This window comes from Aulonocara sp. 'chitande type north' Nkhata Bay, linkage group LG16 (genome assembly GCF_057382095.1).
Source record: "Aulonocara sp. 'chitande type north' Nkhata Bay isolate Kocher_YH1m ecotype deep benthic linkage group LG16, A_spYH_male_GT1.1, whole genome shotgun sequence".
Classification (NCBI taxonomy): Eukaryota; Metazoa; Chordata; class Actinopteri; order Cichliformes; family Cichlidae; genus Aulonocara; species Aulonocara sp. 'chitande type north' Nkhata Bay.
The window spans coordinates 3957952-3980555 of record NC_141359.1 but is presented as its reverse complement, the minus strand read 5'-3'; the positions used below and the strand labels follow the sequence as shown (position 1 = coordinate 3980555).

The window sequence follows — 22604 nt, the reverse complement described above, 5'->3', positions numbered from 1 at the left end:
ATTTGTTTTTGTTTTGTTTTTGAATGTCAGAAATGTATATTTGTGAATGTGGAGATGTTATATTGGTTTCACTGGTAAAAATAAATAATTGAAATGGGTATATATTTGTTTTTTGTTAAGTTGCCTAATAATTATGCACAGTAATAGTCACCTGCACACACAGATATCCCCCTAAAATAGCTAAAACTAAAAACAAACTAAAAACTACTTCCAAAAACATTCAGCTTTGATATTAATGAGTTTTTTGGGTTCATTGAGAACATGGTTGTTGTTCAATAATAAAATTATTCCTCAAAAATACAACTTGCCTAATAATTCTGCACTCCCTGTAAGTGACCGTGCACCACTGTATCTGACAATTGATTTAAACGTATACCCCAAAACATCAACATGGAAATTGAACTCATCTTTGCTTAAAGATGTAAAATTTAAAAAAAAGAAGTATTGAAAGAACTCAAATATTACCTTGAAACAAATGATAACGGAGAAGTGTCACCTCCAATACTATGGGATGCATTAAAAGCTTTCATAAGAGGGGAGATCATAGCATTTGCCTCTTTTCAGAAAAAAGCTCGAGAGAAAAAAATGGCAGAATTACAAAAGACTCAAAAACAATTAGAAAGTGAGCATAAACAAATGCCTTCAACCAGCACTCTAAAACAACTAACAATGATCAGAAATGAAATAAATAAGCTGAATACACAAGCGATAAAGAGAAAATTGCTATATTTGAAACAGAAATATTATGAATGTGGATAAAATTCAATGAAAATCTTAGCATGGAAACTTAAAAAGAAAATTGTAGAGAATACTATAACTAAAATTAAACACCCAGAGACTGGAAACATGATGACTAATCTACGTAAGATACAGGAAGCCTTTGAATCATTTTATAAAACATTATACGCTAAGGTTCCAGGTGGAGCTGAGTACGAAATTGACAATTTTCTGAATTCTTTATACCTACCAAGTTTGAATGAGGAACAAAATAAAATAATGATAGTGACAGAAACTGAACTCATGAAAGCCATCAATAAAAACAAACACGTCACCGGGCTCCGATGGTTATACCGCAGAGTGGTATCGGGAATTTAAACAGGAATTGATCCCTATATTACTCTCTACTTTCAACTGGGCGTTAAAAAAAGCACAAATCCCACCGAGTTGGAATGAGGCTATCATCTCGGCTATCCCAGAGGAAGGTAAAGACAAAACTGAGTGTGGCTCATATACACCCATCTCTGTCCTCAACATAGATTACAGACTGTTTACCTCTATAATGGCCAGATGAATGGAAGAATTTTTACCCAACCTAATTAGTAATGACCAAACGGGGTTCATAAGAAATCGGCAGACACAGGACAATATACGCAGAACTCTTCACGTAATAAATCAGATACAAACATCTAAAATTAAAGCCATGCTTATGAGTATCGATGCAGAAAAAGCTTTTGACTCTGTAAATTGGGACTTTCTTTACAAAGTCTTGAACAAATTTGGCTTACATAATGGAGTTATTGATACAGTGAAGGCATTATATACTAACCCTACTGCAAGAATTTAAGTTAATGGTTATCTCTCAAATAGCTTCGCTCTGCAAAGAGGAAATAAACAAGGCTGCGCTTGGTCTCCACTTTTATTCGCATTATACTTAGAACCTCCGGCACAATCAATCAGACAAAACAAAGACATCAAGGGAATAAACATTAGAGAACAGGAACATAAGCTTGCTTGCTATGCAGATGGTATATTAATATACCTAGAACAGCCCACAAACTCTCTACCTGAACTAATGAATCTATGCCAAAAATTTGGGAAACTTTCTGGGTATAAAATTAATATGTCCAAAACTCAAATACTTAACTATAACTATAGCCCCCCAGCTCACTTGGTTGCTCAATATCCAATGAGATGGCAAGAAAATCATTGAAATACTTGAGAGTTGTCATACCTAAAGACCTAACTAAATTATTTGAGGAGAATTTTGGTTCCCTGCAGAAGAGAATAGTGGATGATATCAAATGATGGAACATGTTTGATATCATGTATAAAGTTAGAACGTTAGATTCCCTTTCTAACTTTATACTCACGAATTGAATCCATCAAAATGAATATTCTGCCAAGATTACTGTATTTATTCCAAACACTACCAATACAAATTGATCAAAGCCAATTTAACAAATGGGACAAAATTATATCACGATTTATACGGGGAGGGAAGAGACCAAGGGTTTGTTTTAAAAAAAAACACAGGAGGAGCTGCCGTCACTGAAAAATTATTTTTGGGCTGCTCAGTTGAAGACTGTGATTAACTGGTGTGATATAAGCTATAAAGCACAATGGAAAAATATTGAGGAGAGCATGTTTTCTTTTCCAATACAAGCTGTCCTGATGGACTTAAACATTCAAAAATATATAGACAAGGGTGAAATGTACACTTAATGTATGGAGAAATGTTGTGAGGGAATTTAAATTGGAACAGGACTTGGCTTTATTTAAATGGTATGCATATGACTGATTTTGCCCCAAATAAATTGGACTCATGTTTTAAAAGTTGGTCTGCTAAAGGATTACCTACATTCGATAGTCTGATTAAAGATGGGAACTTAATTAGTTTTCATACACGGAAACAAAAATACAATCTCGAAAAGCAGGATTTTTATCGATACTTGCAAATAAGACATTATATTAAGACAACAATCAGAGTGGCGTTGAACACTAATGTCGATTTGATAGCTATGCTTAAAAAGGCATATAGTGTCAATAAAAAATAAAAATTTCCTTTTTGTATACATTTCTTACAAATAAGCTTTTTCACTTAACTGAATATGTGAAGATATCCGGTCGTTAAGTGATGACGTGACGAATCCTACTTCCGGGCCTAAAGTAGTCTGCGTTTAATATGGCTTTTGTGTTGTTAACATGTTTAATGTTTTGTATTTTCTTCTATTTGATCTCAAAAAGCTCCTAAAACAGTCAGTGATCACTGGTGACCTCCCTCGGCTTTTATTACCGCTAATCATTTATTTAAGCTCAGTTTTTAAAACCTTAGGATGTAACTACAGCCCAGCCCATGCAGCAGTATATGAATGACTAACCTCGTATTGTGGATGGATTATCTCAGTTGTTCTCCTGGCTGAAGTTTGGTCCTTTTACAGCATCCTGCCATGTGATTACATTTGTTCCTGACCACCGAGAACACTCACGTTAACTTTTATCGAGTGGGAAAAAAGTTAGCTTGTTTATATTATGCTAACATAGCTGTGTCGCTAGCGGTCACGTAGCACATCATTATATACCAGCTAGCCCAACTTCAGTAACCCTACAAACGTCACTGCTGTTTAGTTTCCTGTCTTCATTTATGTTGGAAGTGATAACAGAGCTGTACGTTTGAATTTGTTTCCAAAACCCCGCAGTCAGAACATGCTATATTGTATTTAGATAGAAGCTAGCGAGCTAACTCCCTGCTAACTTCTAACGCCGTTAAATGTCATAACTTCCGTTTTCATGGATGCCTGGATGTTAAACTCAATTGTTACACCTGGTAGAGCAGAACGCTGATCATTTTATTAAAGATGAAAGACTTTAGACAGTTTTTCAACTCTCAGTAATGCCACAGTGATCGTTTGATTTATGGACCTGCAGCGGAGTTTAGGCCCAGACACGGCTAGTGACGTCAGACTTAACGACCGGATTATGGGAGGAGGGAGGAGTGTGCATAACAAAGGATGAATGGACTCAAATATGGGAACGACAATGGAAATGCACTTCCTCACGAAGATGGAGGGAATTTGGATGGAAAACTATGATAAGGTTCTTTATCACCCTTTGCCAAAAGACTCATTATGACGGGAATCCCCCTGTATGTTGGAGAAAATGTGGACACCAACGAGCACACCACACTCACATAATGTGGGACTGCCCTTTGATCATGACTTATTGGAAAGACGTTCACGAAACACTACAAAAAATTTTCAACTGTACATTCCCTTTTGGAATGAAAACAATTTTTTTGGATGTACGCCACAGGAATGGTCTAGGGGCGACCATGGCTCAGGGGGTTGGGAAGCGTATCTGTAACTGGAAGGTCGCCGGTTCGATCCCCAGGCTCTCTGTCCTGGTTGTTGTGTCCTTGGGCAAGATACTTTACCCTACTGGTGTTGGCCAGAGGGGCCGATGGCGCGATATGGCAGCCTCGCTTCTGTCAGTCTGCCCCAGGGCAGCTGTGGCTACAACCGTAGCTGCCTCCACCAGTGTGTGAATGCGAGAGTGAATGAATAGTGGCATTGTAAAGCGCTTTGGGTGCCTTGAAAAGCGCTATATGAATCCAATCTATTATTAAAAAAATAAATGTTGCTAGTTGCAAGTAAAAAATGTATAACAAAGAAATGGTTATTACAAGATGTACCAACTTTATCATTGTGGTGGGAAATAACACTAGAGATTTACAGGATGGAGGAGTTAACAGCATACGTGAATAACATAAGGCGAATTTAATTCTCAAATTTTAAAATCAATAATCTGGCTACTGGTCACTCCTGATTGTTTGGTTTTTTTTGCAGATTGTGTTAATCAATGCCTGTAACCCGCATCGTAAACGGTAAAACCCAGAAATAATTAAAAAAAAAAAGGTTGGGTGAGCCAGAGCACGTAAAGGGAGAAATGCCAGTTTTTATTCAGGAGGCTGCAGTCCCAAATGTCTCTCTGGAACTTGACACGGACCTTGAGGTTGTCAAGCTTGTTCTGGAAGGACTGAACATTGGCTAGTAGGATACTTAGCAAGGCTGTGTGTGAACCCATAGCCTGTTCCTGATGCTGGCTCATTTCCCTCATAGCCTTCGCTTTGGGTCACGTCCTTTGTTCTCCTGCCGGCACTCGCTTGGCCAGATTTAACCAGAGTTAAACACGATGAAATGTACGTATATTATGGACTAGTAGAAATGAGAGTATCTCTGTTGTATTGTAAATGTGTAATTACAATAATGTCAATAATGCAAGATCAGGCAGATAGCAACAGAAAATAGCAAAAAATAAGCAAAAATACGTTAAAGTAGGATCAGAGCATCCAGCATCCAGACCTCACCGGCATGATCATGATCATGGAGGAAGATTTTATGGAGGAGTTATGGAGGAGTGGTGGGAACTGGTATTGCTTTGAACCCACAGGACCTGGGCTTTTTACTGTCATTGAGCTGAACATGAACTCCTCTTTATACTAAAGTATTCTAGTGTTAGATGTGAAGCCATCTGTCCAGCAGCTAAATAATACGGTCTAATGCCATGTTTTGTTCATCTGAGCCTGGCAAGCAGCACATGGTTTCTGTTATGTCTGGATACATAAAACCTCAGTGACTCAGTGTCAGGAGAATAATGCGCTTCTATAAAGAACAACAGACAATGATAAAGCATGCGACAAAGCAACCTGTGCCATTTGGCACAATTTATTATAATTTAATGTCACCACAATACACTAGAATAACCCATGGATATATAAACCGCATATATAAACACGAATATAAAACTCTGGTGGAAATGATAGTATTGATAATAGCTATGTGATTCCACTGAGGTGAGCCCGTTCCAGAGATCTTGTCCTGTGCAGCTTTTGGAATCTGTAATTCCTTACTGCTACACTCATCCGATTTTAATGACTCAGAGTATTACAGTACGAAAAACCGCAGGAAATACAAAATGTCTGGTAAGGCGTTGGATCATCATGCCCCACATGAACAGCTTCCTGTGCAGTGACTCTCCAAAGGTCTGCAGGAGGAAAGGAACATTTTTACAAAGACATACTATTATTTGGTGTTCAGATGATGGTAGTTACGGCTGTCTGAGACATCCATCTAAAATCTTCCATTGGTCTTCAACGAGGTTGAGATCCAGTGAAAAGGAAAAAAAGTAGACCTAAATTATGCAAGCAAAACGTGTGGGTTGGGTCCAAAAGTGCATGTTTTCAGTTTCCGAGGCATGCCACTCCACCAGAACCACTTACCTGCAGGAGTTAAATCTTCAGATTTCAGCTTTAATTTGTACTGCGCTGTATGAGGCAGTCACTTCTCCAACATTGCTGAGGTGGTCGGTATCATAAAACTGTTCACCATGACCTGTTCTGATGGTGTTCCAGTGTGCAGTAATTCACTGGCTCATCTAGTTAGTGCTGCTTCACAACGTGTGGGCGAGGTGCACCAGTGAATCCCCATTACGTGCTTTTTATTGACTGTTCAAGATATATAAAACGCACTGTGTTCAATTTTTGCTTCTGTTATAATCACAAGTCATTGCTTTGCTTTTAAAAGACTGTTGCACAATGATTATATACCAATAATACCAATAATGGACACGATGCCTTTTCTATCCAGATGCTTTCATTAGTGTTTGCTTGGTGTGAGATATTATAAGCCGATGCAGCTAAAAGCACCAAGTTTCACACCTTCAGGGGTGGTGCTGCTCTGCTATCAGTGTGTGTCACAGGTTTAAATGTCACAGAGCGCTTGTCCCATAAAGCCCACACAGAGAGACACAACAACCTGAAAACTGTAAGATATTTGAACTCTTACAGATGTGTTGTTGGAGCAGTCCAGAATGGTGCATCGACAGGTCATCAGATGCTCCACTAATGCCGAGGTTTGTGGTTCGATTATTGGCTGCTCCAGTCTGCACGCCAAATATCCTCGGGCAAGATACTAAGTACCAAGTTGCTCTGCGCTGCGTCCATCGGAGTGTGAGTGTGTGTGGATGTTAGATAGAAAGCACTTACACAGAAAAAGCATAGAAAAAAGTGCTTGTACAATATGAATGTGTGATGTAAAGTGATTTGAGAGCTCAGAGCAGAAAAGTGCTATATAAGAACCATTCCATTTACTATTTACTACTGCACTGGAGATCTCTGAGTGCTGCCTTGTCTCGCCCATTGGCAGGGCGAGGTATGTTTGTGTGGCTTTGTGGTGACATTTATTCACATTCATTCCAAAACCTCTTAATCCCAAACAAAAGGGCAAAAGCTTATCAGGAAACACATGCACACTCAGTCGATATATCCACATAGTGGTCCTGTTTAAAAAACAGCAAGGCTGTCTTCCTGTGGTGCATTTAAACCTTGGAAACTTCTGTAAATTTAAGCTACAAAAACATTTATGAAAATGTGACAGGCAAGACAAATTTGGAAAGAGAATTTTCAACTGTCAAACTTGTGAATAGAAGAGCTAACAGTGGCAGCAGACCAAAGCTGTGAGGGCGAAGGTTTAAATCACTGGTCTGTACACAGGTCCCAAAGCTCCGTAAAGTGCTTTTGAAACACTGATGCTTTTAAAATGAAAATAATTACAATAATGCTCCTTGTGCTAGTAAATACTACAAGAATCCAGCATCATACATTTTGAAGTATTTGTCCTACGCTACAAAACCAAGTGTATAAATAAATAAATCGATACACGCAGTGTGACTAGAGAGGGTCAGTGCAGACTTTGATACCATGGGATTAACTGCAGGCTGAGTGTTACTCACTGTAGGAGCACCCGTACACCTCCACCCTGAGGCCCATCCAGCCACTGGGGTTCCAGTCAAGGGGGACGAATCGCAGGAAGCGTGTCCTCACAGGGTGGGACAGCTTGTTCTGAACGACGCTCTCCGAGTTCCCGTTCCCGACAAACCTCTGCAGGTGAGAGAAGACAGACTCTGGTTGAAACAATTCTGATGTAAATCACAGAGACAGCACGTGACCTCATGTCTGCTGTGAGGAATCAGATTTTCACCAGGACACAGCAAAGTTCTTCTTTTACTGCACACTTCAAAAATAAAAAGAATAAAAATCTAAATCCCAGAGGAGCCCCGACAGCAACAAAGTGCTGACTAGGATAGACCAAGGGCAATATCTTTTTCCTATCCAATATCCTAACATATTATTTGATGTAAAGTGATAAGAATCGTTGGTCTTCTGTGTGAGACTGAGATAAAATTACCACTGAGGCAGCCGGGGGCAAAATAAGGGTTCTGATATTGTGTTTTCCCCTGCAGAGCTAAAAACAAAAACCTCTCAGTGCCGATGTGATATGTCATCCTTCTTTTCCTCCCTCACGTTCAGCTCCAGACAACGCCAGGGGACACAAACAAGAACCGAGCGAGTGAAATATGGAGATGGAAACAGAGACAAACAACTCCTCCTCTCAAATGACTGATCATCAGCTTCGTCATAACCGATTCGAGACAGGTGACATATCAGATCAATAAGTACAACAAAGCACCAAAAAAGACGGATCATTGACAGGAGCGGACAGGCGGACAGTTGTGCACAATCAGACGAGCCGATCATTCGGCTTTCCACGACTACAGAGAAGCGACGGCCTGCGGTACAAATGACCGTCCGACACTTACGGCGCGCCACAGCAGAGGCGTCATCAAATACGCCGCGATGCTGCTTCGCGGTCGATAATCAAAACAGCAGTGAGAGGGTTCAGGCTGTTGTTGTGATTGATGCAACCGCTTCCTCATTTTGAGTCGTGCACCGAGGGGGGCCTCGTGGCTGAATGTTAAAGCAGGTACGCGATTGGCTTATTTACACATGCGCTCACATCAGCACAGGAGGGATTAACAAATGGAACTGGGGCTCACACATCTGGCAAAAGCAGATGTGTTACCTCAGCTTGGCACTGGAAGCTTCTGGAAGGAACAGAATAGCCACAAGAATGTGTGTCAGTAAGTTGCGCACACTCGCACAACTTTGCTTTTGTAAACGCTTCCAGCTACAAACATGAAACGTGTTCTGATGTTGGTTGTTTTATTGTTTTACTTGGAGTCAGGTGTGTTCATCACACACAGCCTGTGAGGCTCTGTGCTGCAGAACAGTTACACTGCATTCAACATCATCAGCTTCTAAAAGAATATGGATATCAAATATTTAGCATCACTTAATAATGTATTCAATTCACTATTGACTACCCACTTATAACCATACAAGTATCACATACAGATTTAATAGTTATAAGGCCTCCTTCAGAATTACCAAAGTAAGAAATTAAATTAAATTTTATGAACAGTCGCCTCATATTATAAGGTAAAGACCTAAATCTCCCACAATCAGACAATCCTCCCGCACTTGGCAACAGTGGGAAGGAAAAACTCCCAGTTAACAGGAAGAAACCAGAACCAGCTCATGTAGGGGAAGCATCTGCTGCTGCAAAATACATAGTACTGTATCTGCTAATCACTTCTAACTACTGCTTATTAAATGAGAAGGTTCCTGTGTATGAATAGTTTGGCTCTGCATGGGCCAGTATTGCAACTACAGTGATTTTTCCCTACATAACAGTTAATTATGAAATATTCTCATTCATTAGAGCCTGTCACAGATGTATCAGCAGATATCAACAGATATTAGCCTGTCACAGATATATCAGCAGATATCAGCCTGTCACAGATATATCAGCAGATATCAGCCTGTCACAGATATATCAGCAGATATCAACAGATATTAGCCTGTCACAGATATATCAGCAGATATCAGCCTGTCACAGATATATCAGCAGATATCAGCAGATATCAGCCTGTCACAGATATATCAGCAGATATCAGCCTGTTACAGATATATCAGCAGATATCAGCAGATATCAGCCTGTCACAGATGTATCAGCAGATATCAGCCTGTCACAGATGTATCAGCAGATATCAGCCTGTCACAGATGTATCAGCAGATATCAGCCTGTCACAGATATATCAGCAGATATCAGCCTGTCACAGATGTATCAGCAGATATCAGCCTGTCACAGATGTATCAGCAGATATCAGCCTGTCACAGATGTATCAGCAGATATTAGCCTGTCACAGATATATCAGCAGATATCAGCAGATATCAGCCTGTCACAGATATATCAGCAGATATCAGCCTGTCACAGATATATCAGCAGATATCAGCCTGTCACAGATATATCAGCAGATATCAGCCTGTCACAGATGTATCAGCAGATATCAGCCTGTCACAGATATATCAGCAGATATTAGCCTGTCACAGATATATCAGCAGATATCAGCCTGTCACAGATGTATCAGCAGATATCAGCCTGTCACAGATATATCAGCAGATATCAGCCTGTCACAGATATATCAGCAGATATCAGCAGATATTAGCCTGTCACAGATATATCAGCAGATATCAGCCTGTCACAGATATATCAGCAGATATCAGCCTGTCACAGATATATCAGCAGATATCAGCCTGTCACAGATATATCAGCAGATATCAGCCTGTCACAGATATATCAGCAGATATCAGCCTGTCACAGATATATCAGCAGATATTAGCCTGTCACAGATATATCAGCAGATATCAGCCTGTCACAGATATATCAGCAGATATCAGCCTGTCACAGATATATCAGCAGATATTAGCTTGTCACAGATATATCAGCAGATATCAGCCTGTCACAGATGTATCAGCAGATATCAGCCTGTCACAGATATATCAGCAGATATCAGCAGATATCAGCCTGTCACAGATAAGATAAGATAAGATAGAACTTTATTAATCCCTCGGGTGGGTTCCTCTGGGAAATTCGATTTCCAAAAAAGCACAGCACCGACAGAAGTTACAGAGTTATACACACACACATATATATAAATACAGAGACAATATAAATAAAACATACGAAGGGGATAAATAGAATAAATAGGAATAAAAATAAAAATACAAGTGAATTGCACATTTCAAGTATTGAGTCTATTGCACCGTTGACTATTTACAAAAGTATTGCACAAAAGGTATTGCACAGTGAGGTGAAGAGGCACTACAGCCTAGTTGTTCCCCCCTCCTTTGTCCTCCTGTTTCCCCTCCCTCTCCCCTCCAGAGAGGAGTTAAACAGTCTGATGGCGTGTGGGACAAAGGAGTTTTTAAGTCTGTTAGTTCTTGTCTTGGGGAGAAGCAACCTGTCACTGAACAGACTCTTCTGGTTGTTTATGGCCGTGTGCAGAGGATGCCCAGCATTGTTCATAATGTCCAGCAGTTTCTTTAGTGTCCTTTTCTCTGCCACTGTCACCAGAGTGTCCAGCTTCATGCCGACCACAGAGCTAGCCCTCCTGATCAGTTTCTCCAGCCTGGATGAGTCCTTGTTTGCTGTGCTGCTCCCCCAGCACACCACAGCATAGAAAAGTACTCCAGCAACCACCGACTGGTAAAACATCCTCAGGAGCTTCCTGCAGATGTTAAAAGACCTCAGCCTCCTGAGGAAGTACAGTCGGCTTTGGGCTTTTTTATACAGGTGCTCTGTGTTGCATGACCAGTCCAGTTTATTGTCCACCCACAGCCCGAGGTACTTGTACTTGTTGACCACCTCCACCTCCTCCCCCTCTATCTGAACCGGCAGTGGACCTTCTCTGGACCTCCCGAAGTCCACAACCAGTTCCTTAGTCTTTGAGGTGTTGAGTTGCAGGTGGTTTGTGTGACTCCATGCGACAAAGTTCCTCACCAGACTTCTGTACTCCTCTTCCTGATCATCCCAGATACACCCCATGATGGCTGTGTCGTCTGCAAACTTCTGAATATGGCATAATTCAGAGTTGTAGCAGAAGTCAGAGGTGTACAGGGTGAAGAGAAGAGGGGACAGCACAGTTCCCTGTGGTGCTCCTGTGCTGCTGACCACAGTGTCAGACGTGATGTCCTTCAGCCTGACGTACTGTGGTCTGTCGGTGAGGTAGTCGGAGATCCAAGCAACCAGGCAGGGGTCCACCTCCATCCTGTTCAGTTTTTCCTGAAGCATACAGGGCCGGATGGTATTAAAGGCACTGGAAAAGTCAAGAAACAGGATCCTGACCGTGCCTTTTCCCCCATCCAGGTGTGAGTGGGCTCTGTGTAGGAGGTACAGGATGGCATCCTCCACTCCGACACCCGCCTTGTATGCAAACTGTAGTGGGTCCTGGGCATGTTGTACCTGTGGTTGGAGGAGGTTGAGGAAGAGCCGCTCTAGAGTCTTCATAAGATGTGACGTCACTGCCACCGGTCGGAAGTCATTCAGCTCATTGGGCCGGTTCTTTTTGGGGACCGGGACGATGCAGGATGTCTTCCATAGGGCGGGCACTCTCCCCAGTCGCAGACTGAGGTTGAAGACTCGTTGTAGCGGCTCCCCAAGTTCAGCAGCACACGCCTTTAGCATCCTAGGACACACCTTGTCTGGGCCTGCTGCCTTTCTGGGGCGAAGCTTCCTCAGTTGTCTCCTGACCTGATCCACTGTGACACTGGGAGATGTTTGGGAGGAGGGGAGGGGGAGAGATGTCTTGCTGCTGAGAGAGGGATTGGAGGAGGGGGGTGTCATGGTGTCAGGAAGGGGGGGAAGCGAGGGAGGCAGGAGAGTGGGGAGAGGACTCTGTAGTGAAGGTGAGGGTGGGGGGGTTGTGGGCTGGTCAAACCTGTTGAAGAAGTTGTTGAGTTCGTTTGCCTTCTCCACAGTCCCCCCCACTGTGCTTTTCTTGGTGTTGTGGCCTGTGATGGTTTTCACACCATTCCAGACCTCCCTCATATTGTTCCTCTCCAACTTCTGCTCCACCTTCCTCCTGTAGGTGTCCTTTGCTTCCCTCAGGCAGCGTTTCACCTCCCGCTGTGCTGCTTTCATCTCCTCCTTCACTTTGCTCCTGAAAGCCTTCTTCTTCATGTTGAGGACAGCTTTGACTTCCTGTGTTACCCACGGTTTGTTATTAGGATAACACCATACCGTCTTAGCAGGGGCGACCGTGTCCACACAAAAGTTGAGGTAGTCTGTAAGACAGTGTGTCGCCCCCTCTATGTCCTCACCATGTGGGCTCAGGAGCACATCCCAGTCTGTGGTGTCATAACAGTCCCTCAGAGCATCCTCCTTTTCTGGGGTCCATCTCCGGATGGAGCGCGTTGTGACCGGCTGCCTTTGGACGAGGGGTGTGTATTGTGGCTGTAGGTAAACCAGGTTGTGGTCTGACTTCCCTAGTGGGGGGAGGGGGGTGGCTCTGTATGCATCTCTCACATTAGCATACAGTAGGTCAATTGTCCTGTTGCTCCTTGTGGGACAATTCACAAACTGGTGAAAAGCAGCCAGAGTAGAGTCCAGTGTGGCATGGTTAAAGTCTCCAGATATAATAATGAAAGCCTCGGGGTTTTGTGTCTGAAGTCTTGCTGTGACTGTGTGTATTTTCTCACAGGCAGCTGTTGTGTCGGCCCTCGGAGGGATGTAAACACACACACAGATCACATGACTGAACTCCCGAGGTAGATAATATGGCCGCAAGCTAACAGCTAGCAGCTCCAGGTCCGGACGGCATACCGAAACTTTAACGGAGACGTGTCCAGGGTTACAGTATATGTTGTTAACGTAGACAATGAGTCCCCCACCTCTGCTTTTTCCGCTGGCCTGCGTGTCCCTATCGGCTCTCACGGGTGTGAAACCGCATAGGTCTACGTTAGCCTGCGGCGTTAGCTCGGTTAGCCACGTCTCCGTGAAGATAAACAAGCTGCACTCACGGTATAGTCTGTGGTTGTTCAGAGCGCACAGTTCATCAATCTTATTCTGTAACGAGTTCACGTTGCCCATGATCACTGTCGGGATTGATGGTTTGAATCGCCTCCGGTGATCCGCTCTCCTCGCTCCAGCTTTGCAGCCTCTGTAGCTCCTCTTTAGCTCGGCCGGGATGTTGTGTCGCATGCCGGTCTGTCCCTTTGTTTTTAGTGCCAGCAGCTCCGCTCTCGAATAGATGAAGGAACTGGTTCCAGAAGTTTTAAAAAGTGCATTATCCATCTTGTATCGCTATAATATATATATCAGCAGATATCAGCCTGTCACAGATATATCAGCAGATATCAGCCTGTCACAGATATATCAGCAGATATTAGCTTGTCACAGATATATCAGCAGATATCAGCCTGTCACAGATATATCAGTAGATATCAGCCTGTCACAGATATATCAGTAGATATCAGCCTGTCACAGATGTATCAGCAGATATTAGCTTGTCACAGATATATCAGTAGATATCAGCCTGTCACAGATATATCAGTAGATATCAGCCTGTCACAGATGTATCAGCAGATATTAGCTTGTCACAGATATATCAGTAGATATCAGCCTGTCACAGATATATCAGCAGATATTAGCTTGTCACAGATATATCAGCAGATATCAGCCTGTCACAGATATATCAGTAGATATCAGCCTGTCACAGATGTATAAGCAGATATTAGCTTGTCACAGATATATCAGTAGATATCAGCCTGTCACAGATATACAGTGGGGCAAAAAAGTATTTAGTCAGCCACCGATTGTGCAAGTTCCCCCACCTAAAATGATGACAGAGGTCAGTAATTTGCACCAGAGGTACACTTCAACTGTGAGAGACAGAATGTGAAAAAAAAATCCATGAATTCACATGGTAGGATTTGTAAAGAATTTATTCGTAAATCAGGGTGGAAAATAAGTATTTGGTCAATAACAAAAATACAACTCAATACTTTGTAACATAACCTTTGTTGGCAATAACAGAGGTCAAACGTTTACTATAGGTCTTTACCAGGTTTGCACACACAGTAGCTGGTATTTTGGCCCATTCCTCCATGCAGATCTTCTCGAGAGCAGTGATGTTTTGGGGCTGTCGCCGAGCAACACGGACTTTCAACTCCCGCCACAGATTTTCTATGGGGTTGAGGTCTGGAGACTGGCTAGGCCACTCCAGGACTTTCAAATGCTTCTTACGGAGCCACTCCTTTGTTGCCCGGGCGGTGTGTTTTGGATCATTGTCATGTTGGAAGACCCAGCCTCGTTTCATCTTCAAAGTTCTCACTGATGGAAGGAGGTTTTGGCTCAAAATCTCACGATACATGGCCCCATTCATTCTGTCCTTAACACGGATCAGTCGTCCTGTCCCCTTGGCAGAAAAACAGCCCCATAGCATGATGTTTCCACCCCCATGCTTCACAGTAGGTATGGTGTTCTTGGGATGCAACTCAGTATTCTTCTTCCTCCAAACACGACGAGTTGAGTTTATACCAAAAAGTTCTACTTTGGTTTCATCTGACCACATGACATTCTCCCAATCCTCTGCTGTATCATCCATGTGCTCTCTGGCAAACTTCAGACGGGCCTGGACATGCACTGGCTTCAGCAGCGGAACACGTCTGGCACTGCGGGATTTGATTCCCTGCCGTTGTAGTGTGTTACTGATGGTGACCTTTGTTACTTTGGTCCCAGCTCTCTGCAGGTCATTCACCAGGTCCCCCCGTGTGGTTCTGGGATCTTTGCTCACCGTTCTCATGATCATTTTGACCCCACGGGATGAGATCTTGCGTGGAGCCCCAGATCGAGGGAGATTATCAGTGGTCTTGTATGTCTTCCATTTTCTGATGATTGCTCCCACAGTTGATTTTTTCACACCAAGCTGCTTGCCTATTGTAGATTCACTCTTCCCAGTCTGGTGCAGGTCTACAATACTTTTCCTGGTGTCCTTCGAAAGCTCTTTGGTCTTGGCCATGGCGGAGTTTGGAGTCTGACTGTTTGAGGCTGTGGACAGGTGTCTTTTATACAGATGATGAGTTCAAACAGGTGCCATTCATACAGGTAACGAGTGGGGGACAGAAAAGCTTCTTACAGAAGACGTTACAGGTCTGTGAGAGCCAGAGATTTTCCTTGTTTGAGGTGACCAAATACTTATTTTCCACCCTAATTTACGAATAAATTCTTTACAAATCCTACCATGTGGATTCATGGATTTTTTTTTCACATTCTGTCTCTCACAGTTGAAGTGTACCTCTGGTGCAAATTACTGACCTCTGTCATCATTTTAAGTGGGGGAACTTGCACAATCAGTGGCTGACTAAATACTTTTTTGCCCCACTGTATCAGCAGATATTAGCTTGTCACAGATATATCAGTTTGATGAAGTTAGCCAGTAATATCACTACTTCAGGCCCTTGGGGTTTTTTACATCCAATCAAAGAATTATTCCACCCAGTAAAAATGTTTCCTGTTCTCAGCCTCGTTGCTGTCTGCCTTCCATAATCAAGCTTTGCAAGGGTTTCTTTGTATTTTTGTTCTAAATTCATTTGTTGTATTTTCCTGGTTTCTTTAGGTCACACGGACTGTGGAGCAACATAAGCCATCAGCTGTCATCCAGTTGAAATGTTCCTAAGCTCTACTTTAGAAACACACAACACACTTAATGGCATTTTTCTTTTCTTATAATTTAGGCCAGTTCACAGTGATCCTAAGATATGTTCTAAGACCTGCAGTGTTACAGAAAAGCGTGATTCCCTGAGAGCGAGCACACGGAGAACAAACCAGGCATTTACACTGGAAGAAGCAGCTTTATTTGTCCTGAACAAACGTCTCTGTGCTGCATGATGCAATGCAACTGTGAAACTCCCATATGGAGAATACAATTAAGACAATACACTCTGATTTAGACTGAATCCTACTCATTCGAACCGTTCATTAGCTTCGACAACAAGGCACAGATGCACGTCAGCATCTCTCATTAGTATTCAAGAGAAACACCACAGTAAGAGCACCTCTGAGACCGTGCTGAGCTATGACGTTTGTGGTTTTCCACTCTTTAGAAAAGTCCACCACGGAACATCCTGTGTGTTCCAGCTGGGAGATGAAATCTCTGAATAAAGGCCTGAGGGTGCACAAAATTTTCCATAGGCTCAAAGCATCAAGGTCCACAAAACAGCCGTAACCCCACAGTGACTTCATTATTTCTATTTATGTTTCTGTCACTGTGGAACAGTCTCCCCCATTAATTAAGACTCTTTACTCTTCCTCTCCGGTGATGAGCTCCCCTGTGTCAGTTTTCCTTTTTGTTGCATACAGAACGGCACATACGATTGCTTTAATCAATTCACTGGAGGGAAAATCTTGCTGCTGGCGCTGAAGACGCTCGAGTATGCTCCAAAAGGTCACTACCAAGTTAAACAGCCTAGGGGAATGCATATTGAAGAGGAAGCTACGAGTACATAACCTTGCCATGAGCGAAAACACTATCGTGATCCCTGACTGCCAGGCAGAAGTCCCCTGACCTGGATCCGCAAACATCTTCCATATTTCCTGAGTGTCTTAGCTCATAACACAGTCTTCAAAATCGTGGCTCTAATTATAACATTTAATGGAATCCTCACTTTTATGACAAAACGAATGTAAGAGAGGTCGTCTGAAAGGCAACACTGTTTAAACTCGACTTGCCTAGAATGTGACCATCGGGCCAAATGCTCTTGGTGCAACCTGAAGACGAGAGGTGACCGTGGCTTTGCTTTAGCTACACCCAACCTCTGGAACAATCTTGGTTTAACAATCTTCCAGCTGCTATTGGTGCGTCTGGATCTGTCCAATCTTTTAAATCACGATTGAAAACTTATTTATTCAACCTAACATTTCTGGCTTGTAATTGGATACTTAATTGCAGCCTCCGATCCCGAACCAGCAGACTGAGAGACAGCTTTCTCCATCAGGCCATCAGACTGCTGAACACGTCATAGACACCTCAGCTTCACTACTGGAACTTCAACCTTATGCACTCCATACTGTATATAAATGCCACATGTTTTGCACATTTCCAACTGCCAACCTCTGTATATTTTATTGTATTGTTTATTCTATTTTTAAAATATGCACACACACACACAGTCATTCTGTGTGTAGCGGGCAGGAAGAGAGGACCCAAAATGCAGGACTCAAGGAGGCAGAAGAAACTCAAAATACACAGCTTTATTGCTGGGATGAAGCAGAACAGAAAAACACTAACTAAACTGGGAGTACCGAATAACTAGACAGGTTGGCAGGCTGGCAAACAGAACACAGAGAGGGAGTGAGGGCAGAAGACGTTAACGACGCGACAGAACAAAGGAAGCACAGGGCTTATGTACACACGGCAGTAAGCAAGGGATGAGAGACAGGAGGGGAACACACCTGGGAGAAGCTGACGAGACAGGGGAAACGTATACTGAGCACACTCACATAAGACACAGACCTTCACAATAAAACAGGAAACAAGAAACCACTAAATAAAGACGCAGACCGAATATAACTAGGGATGGGTACCGGTGTCCGGCACCGGTTCTGACATAAACGGTAGTAACCAGACCGAAAAGCAGCGCACATTTCGGTGCTTTATTTCGGTGCTTTTTTTCCTGAGCTGTGATACACTTTAGATTCTAGCCAATCATTTTACGTTTCCGAGGATAGTAGGCGGGGCCAGGTACGTACGTTCTTTTAGAGCAGAGCTACAGATTAAAAATGCCCAAGGCGAAGCGGTCAAAGTCTGGCTGTACTTCATAGCAAAATATGCAAACTCAGCAGCAACAAGTGCTTTAAGCTGATACTGTGATACTGTCAAAGGAGGTAACACCTCGAATCTGACGACGAACCTGGCGACGCATAGCGTTTTTTTTAAAAGCCCAGAAATGCGCCGTATTTGATAGCTTGCTGCGAGACCTCACACCGAGCACATCTACTGCGGGTGTGGTGCCTGTTATCAGACCCGGAGTTAGCAACATCCCCCACTGGCCCCTAGCCCTGCCAGTGTAGCAGAAATGATGAGGATGATGATGCAGCAGCAGCCGTTCTTCTCTGCGTGAGTAGCTTCATGTTGTTTGTGTGTAATTTACGTTGAGTAGGCTAACCACGTTATTACAGTAATGCATGTAAGGTGAACTAGCAAACATCATCATAGCTACATGCGGCTGTCTTCTTGTTTGATGGCAGATACTCCCTTCACCCTGGCCAAAAAGGCTAAAATGACCAAATAAAAAGTGGAAAACAGTTAAACATGAGAGGTTTTTGGACAAAGTTTGTGTTTTTTCCATTGTTTAAGCACTGCTTCCAGCCAAGAGTGATGCCATATATGCCCCATAGCTGCAGAAAAGGCTAACATTGTTATCTTTTTACAAAAAACAGCTGAACATGAGAGGTTTTTGGACAAAGTTTGTGTTCTCCATTCTTTAAGCACCGGTTTGAGCACCGTTTAAGCACCGGCACCGTTTCAAAAGTACTGATTTGGCACCGGTATCGGATAAAACCTAAACGATACCCATCCCTAAATATAACACATAGAACTCAAACAATAATCATCATCATCAACAAAACACCAGAGAAACAAAACGTTCATTCAAAAATGGACCAGAACTCAGAATGCTGGGTCAGTACTGACCCAGAACATACACTCTTATATTGTACATATATTTATTCATATAACTCTCAGATTTAGTCATTCTTATAATTTGCTTGTTCTTATGTATTTTTGCACACCGCTGTTGCTTGTGAAGCTCGCACACAAGAATTTCACTCGTATGTGCTGTACCCGTGTACCTGCACATGTGATGTGACAATAAAAGTGATTTGATAATTTATAATATTACTGGAATAATCTTCCCGTTGATATTTACGTGTATGAATTAATTTAATTCTTAAATTATCTTCTGATACTTATTTATTTCACTTGCATTCCTGGTTAATTAGTGCCTTCACCTTCCAGTGTACTTTGCTATTGCCCCTCTATCTAATTTGATTTTAATTTATTGCATTATTGAGAAGCACTTTGGTGTACCTTTGGTTTTTAAATGTGCTACATAAATAAAGTTGTATTGTAAAATGCAGCCTGGCCCAGAGCCAGGGTTCTCCTGGTTATTCCAGCATATAATGGAGTCGCTTCATTCCTCTGACCTGACGAGTTTCCCTTGATTTGTCTACTGTGGCTTTTAGGAACGTGTTACCAAAAAGCTGTGCTTGGCATGGCCTCAGCAAACACTGCAAGCCTGTTAGAGCTTCCAATACGTACACAAAAATAATCATTTTTGTAAGAAACATTTTAAGCATTTGTTTACACTCAGTTTATCCACCTGGGACAACTTTGCTAAATCCATTTGAATATTCATCAGTGCAGCTTCAGTGTTCACTTGTCAAAACATTCTTTCATTTCATTTTCAAGATCCATCCGAGGTCCAGCGAGCACGTGGAGGATAAGGACATGGGTCAGGACTAAGCCTCTGCCTAACCTGGGCAACCTAAGTGGAAAATTACCACATCCTAAGCTGTTGTTCCTGAGAGTAATTCGAGTACTCAGGTGGTTCATGTTTACCTGCCTGTTCGATTAACAGATTTGTTCATATGTAATAAACAAAAGTCCTGTGAATCAGCCTCTGAGACCTGCTGCCTTCTTAGGAAAAAGCTAATTATTAGCAGAAAATGAGTCTTCAGCATTCATGCAAACACATTTTAATCCCTATTAGATTCCCATCTACCTGAACTGCTAACTTGCAAGAAAATGAATGCGTAAATTCCCCCCTTAAGGAGGAGAATTTGTTTCACACATTTATTCAGAGCTGCATTAAAAGAGATTTTTAAATAAGGCTTTGCAAGGATAATGAAGGATAATGTGGACTCCCTGCTGGAATATATTCCTTTTCCCACCTTTGAATATTTGCAAAAACCATGCAGCTAATTTACTGAGGAGCAGAATGCAAATATCACAGGGATTTAGGTTAAAGCAGGACTTTAAACGGGGGTGTATCACTTTTACATTATATGTGCCAACAAGAACAAAGCTCATTTTTAACATAAGCAAAAAAGAGAAGGCACGTGTGAGCGCGCTGCTGTTTGTGCTACAGCACGTGACTAAAAAGGCCAAAAAGCTCCAGCAGACAAGTCATTTTCACAGATTTTCTCCCCTGGCTTGTGCTAATTGGGTTATTATCAGCTCTTAGAAGAAGCAGGCTCTTCTCAGAACACTCCTCAGACAGGATACTGACAGGACCAGATGGTGGTGTCATCACTCTTACTGAGGTTCACAGAAGAAAACAAGAAAGCGGATCATTAAAGACAAACTTAAACAAAGGGGGAACCAAACTTTTGACTTTTGGCTGTTTGTGTAGCGCTCCTTCATGACTGCACAGGGTTAATAACTGTGCTGATTCATTTGTTTCCTTCTAGAGGACCATTTCATTGCAGGACACCTTTTAGCATCACAGGATAGCAATGACGGGCGGACTGTAGCCTGCCTGTCAGTTTCTACTAGAGATGGCACGATACCACTTTTTTATGTCTGATACCGATACCGATATCATAAATTTGGATATCTGCCGGTACCGATATGAATTCGATATAGTGCTTTTTTAATCAATAAAATAGTTTTTTTAATATCTTGCTGCATTTTGTATTTTGTAATGCGACAGAAAAGCCGATCAGCTGATCATTGATCAGTTTCATGACTGAAGAAGCAGCAGGAGAGAGAGAGAGAGAGAGGCAGTTGCTCCATATCGGTTGTTAAGCTTAACGCTGGAATGCTTTACAAACATTCAGAGATGAACTTACACACTTGCTTCACTTCTCTCTGGGAAAACTTCCTCGGAGATGAAATGCTGGTTTGGTAGCGAGGCTACAAATACACAGATATCTCTCAGATATCCGATCCAGTAATTTAGGTCAGTATCGGACCAATACCGGTCCATCTCTAGTTTCTACACTGACACGCCTCGGGTTTGATAGTCTGCACACAGGTTGGTCACTGTAAGGTCAGAGTCTGAGGCCACAGCAACAGCTGTGTTATCATAGTAGAGACTGACTGATTCTCAAACAAGAAGGCTCCAAATATCGGTCAGAAAATACTATATTAACACCTGTTTGGATCCAGACGGGAGGATGAGCCTAGCATCAAAATGTTGGTAAGTCTTATTTTGACCAGCTGATGTGACCTGTGAAAGTTTGTCTGTCTCGCAGAATTGAATTTTCAAAACAAAGAAAGAATAAGAGATAAGAGAAGCTTAGCAGGCAGCTAGCAGCTCCAGCTGAACCAAAGCACAACGTGGTCACATCTTTGAACATAATAACTTTAAGTTTCAATACAAAAGTTACCACTGAAGGGAGAAATTAGCTGAGAGCCTTGTACCAGAGCGGGCTAGCGTGCTGCTATCAGCAAAAAAAGCCAGCAGACTTGTGAGAAGAACGGCCGACCTTTAGCCCACAGTTTTTCTAACTCTTCTATGGAGTTAATTTGGCTGAGAGCTAGCAGTCATCCCAACAGCTGCTGCTCACTCATTAGTTCAGCTCGGTTCAGTTTCTGACAGTAAGCTGTTACCTCTGAGCTTCCAGACGGATGTGAGTTGGTATCTGCCAAAAGGTCTCGGTGAAAGCTGCAGTTAGTCAGCCTGGGTGAAAATTTCACCAGAGACTGCAGACAAATTGGCTGCTAATCACTGCTATTCATCCTTCATACGGACGCCGAAAAGGAGCTGGGAGTGTCTGCGCGAGTCTGCATTTAATACACATCAGCAAATATAAAGGCTATTCATGCCTGCTTCAAACGCCTGCCAAGTTTCAGAGGATGTCGTCTGTTTTGGCTGCTGTGGCAGACTACGGCGCTGCATGCCTGGGTTGAGTGCTATTTGGATCTCTGAAATTTTGAAAGGAATTCAGCACCTCCATTTCCTCTTTCATGACTCAGTTATACAGAGTGATAGCTGCAGGTCATGTCAGTAATGTTTATGCATATTGCCTTGTCTTCTCACTGCACAGCAGCTTCTCCCATTTTTCCTGGCACAATGAGATGAGAAGTGACAGTGAGTGGAAAAAGCTGTGTGCTGTTTAAAAGCATATTGCACATCACTGTGCATA

The 22604-nt window shown here is 42.5% G+C and overlaps 1 protein-coding gene across 1 annotated transcript in view; it reads right to left on the bottom strand.

Annotated features, from left to right (window-relative positions):
* Window positions 1-22604, bottom strand: part of LOC147310836 (contactin-associated protein-like 5) — a 141494-nt gene that overhangs the window by 77099 nt on the left and 41791 nt on the right. Inside the window, exon 4 of the mRNA XM_086267733.1 lies at window positions 7507-7654. Coding sequence (XP_086123859.1) covers window positions 7507-7654 — 148 coding nt within the window. The remainder of the gene's footprint in view (window positions 1-7506; window positions 7655-22604) is intronic.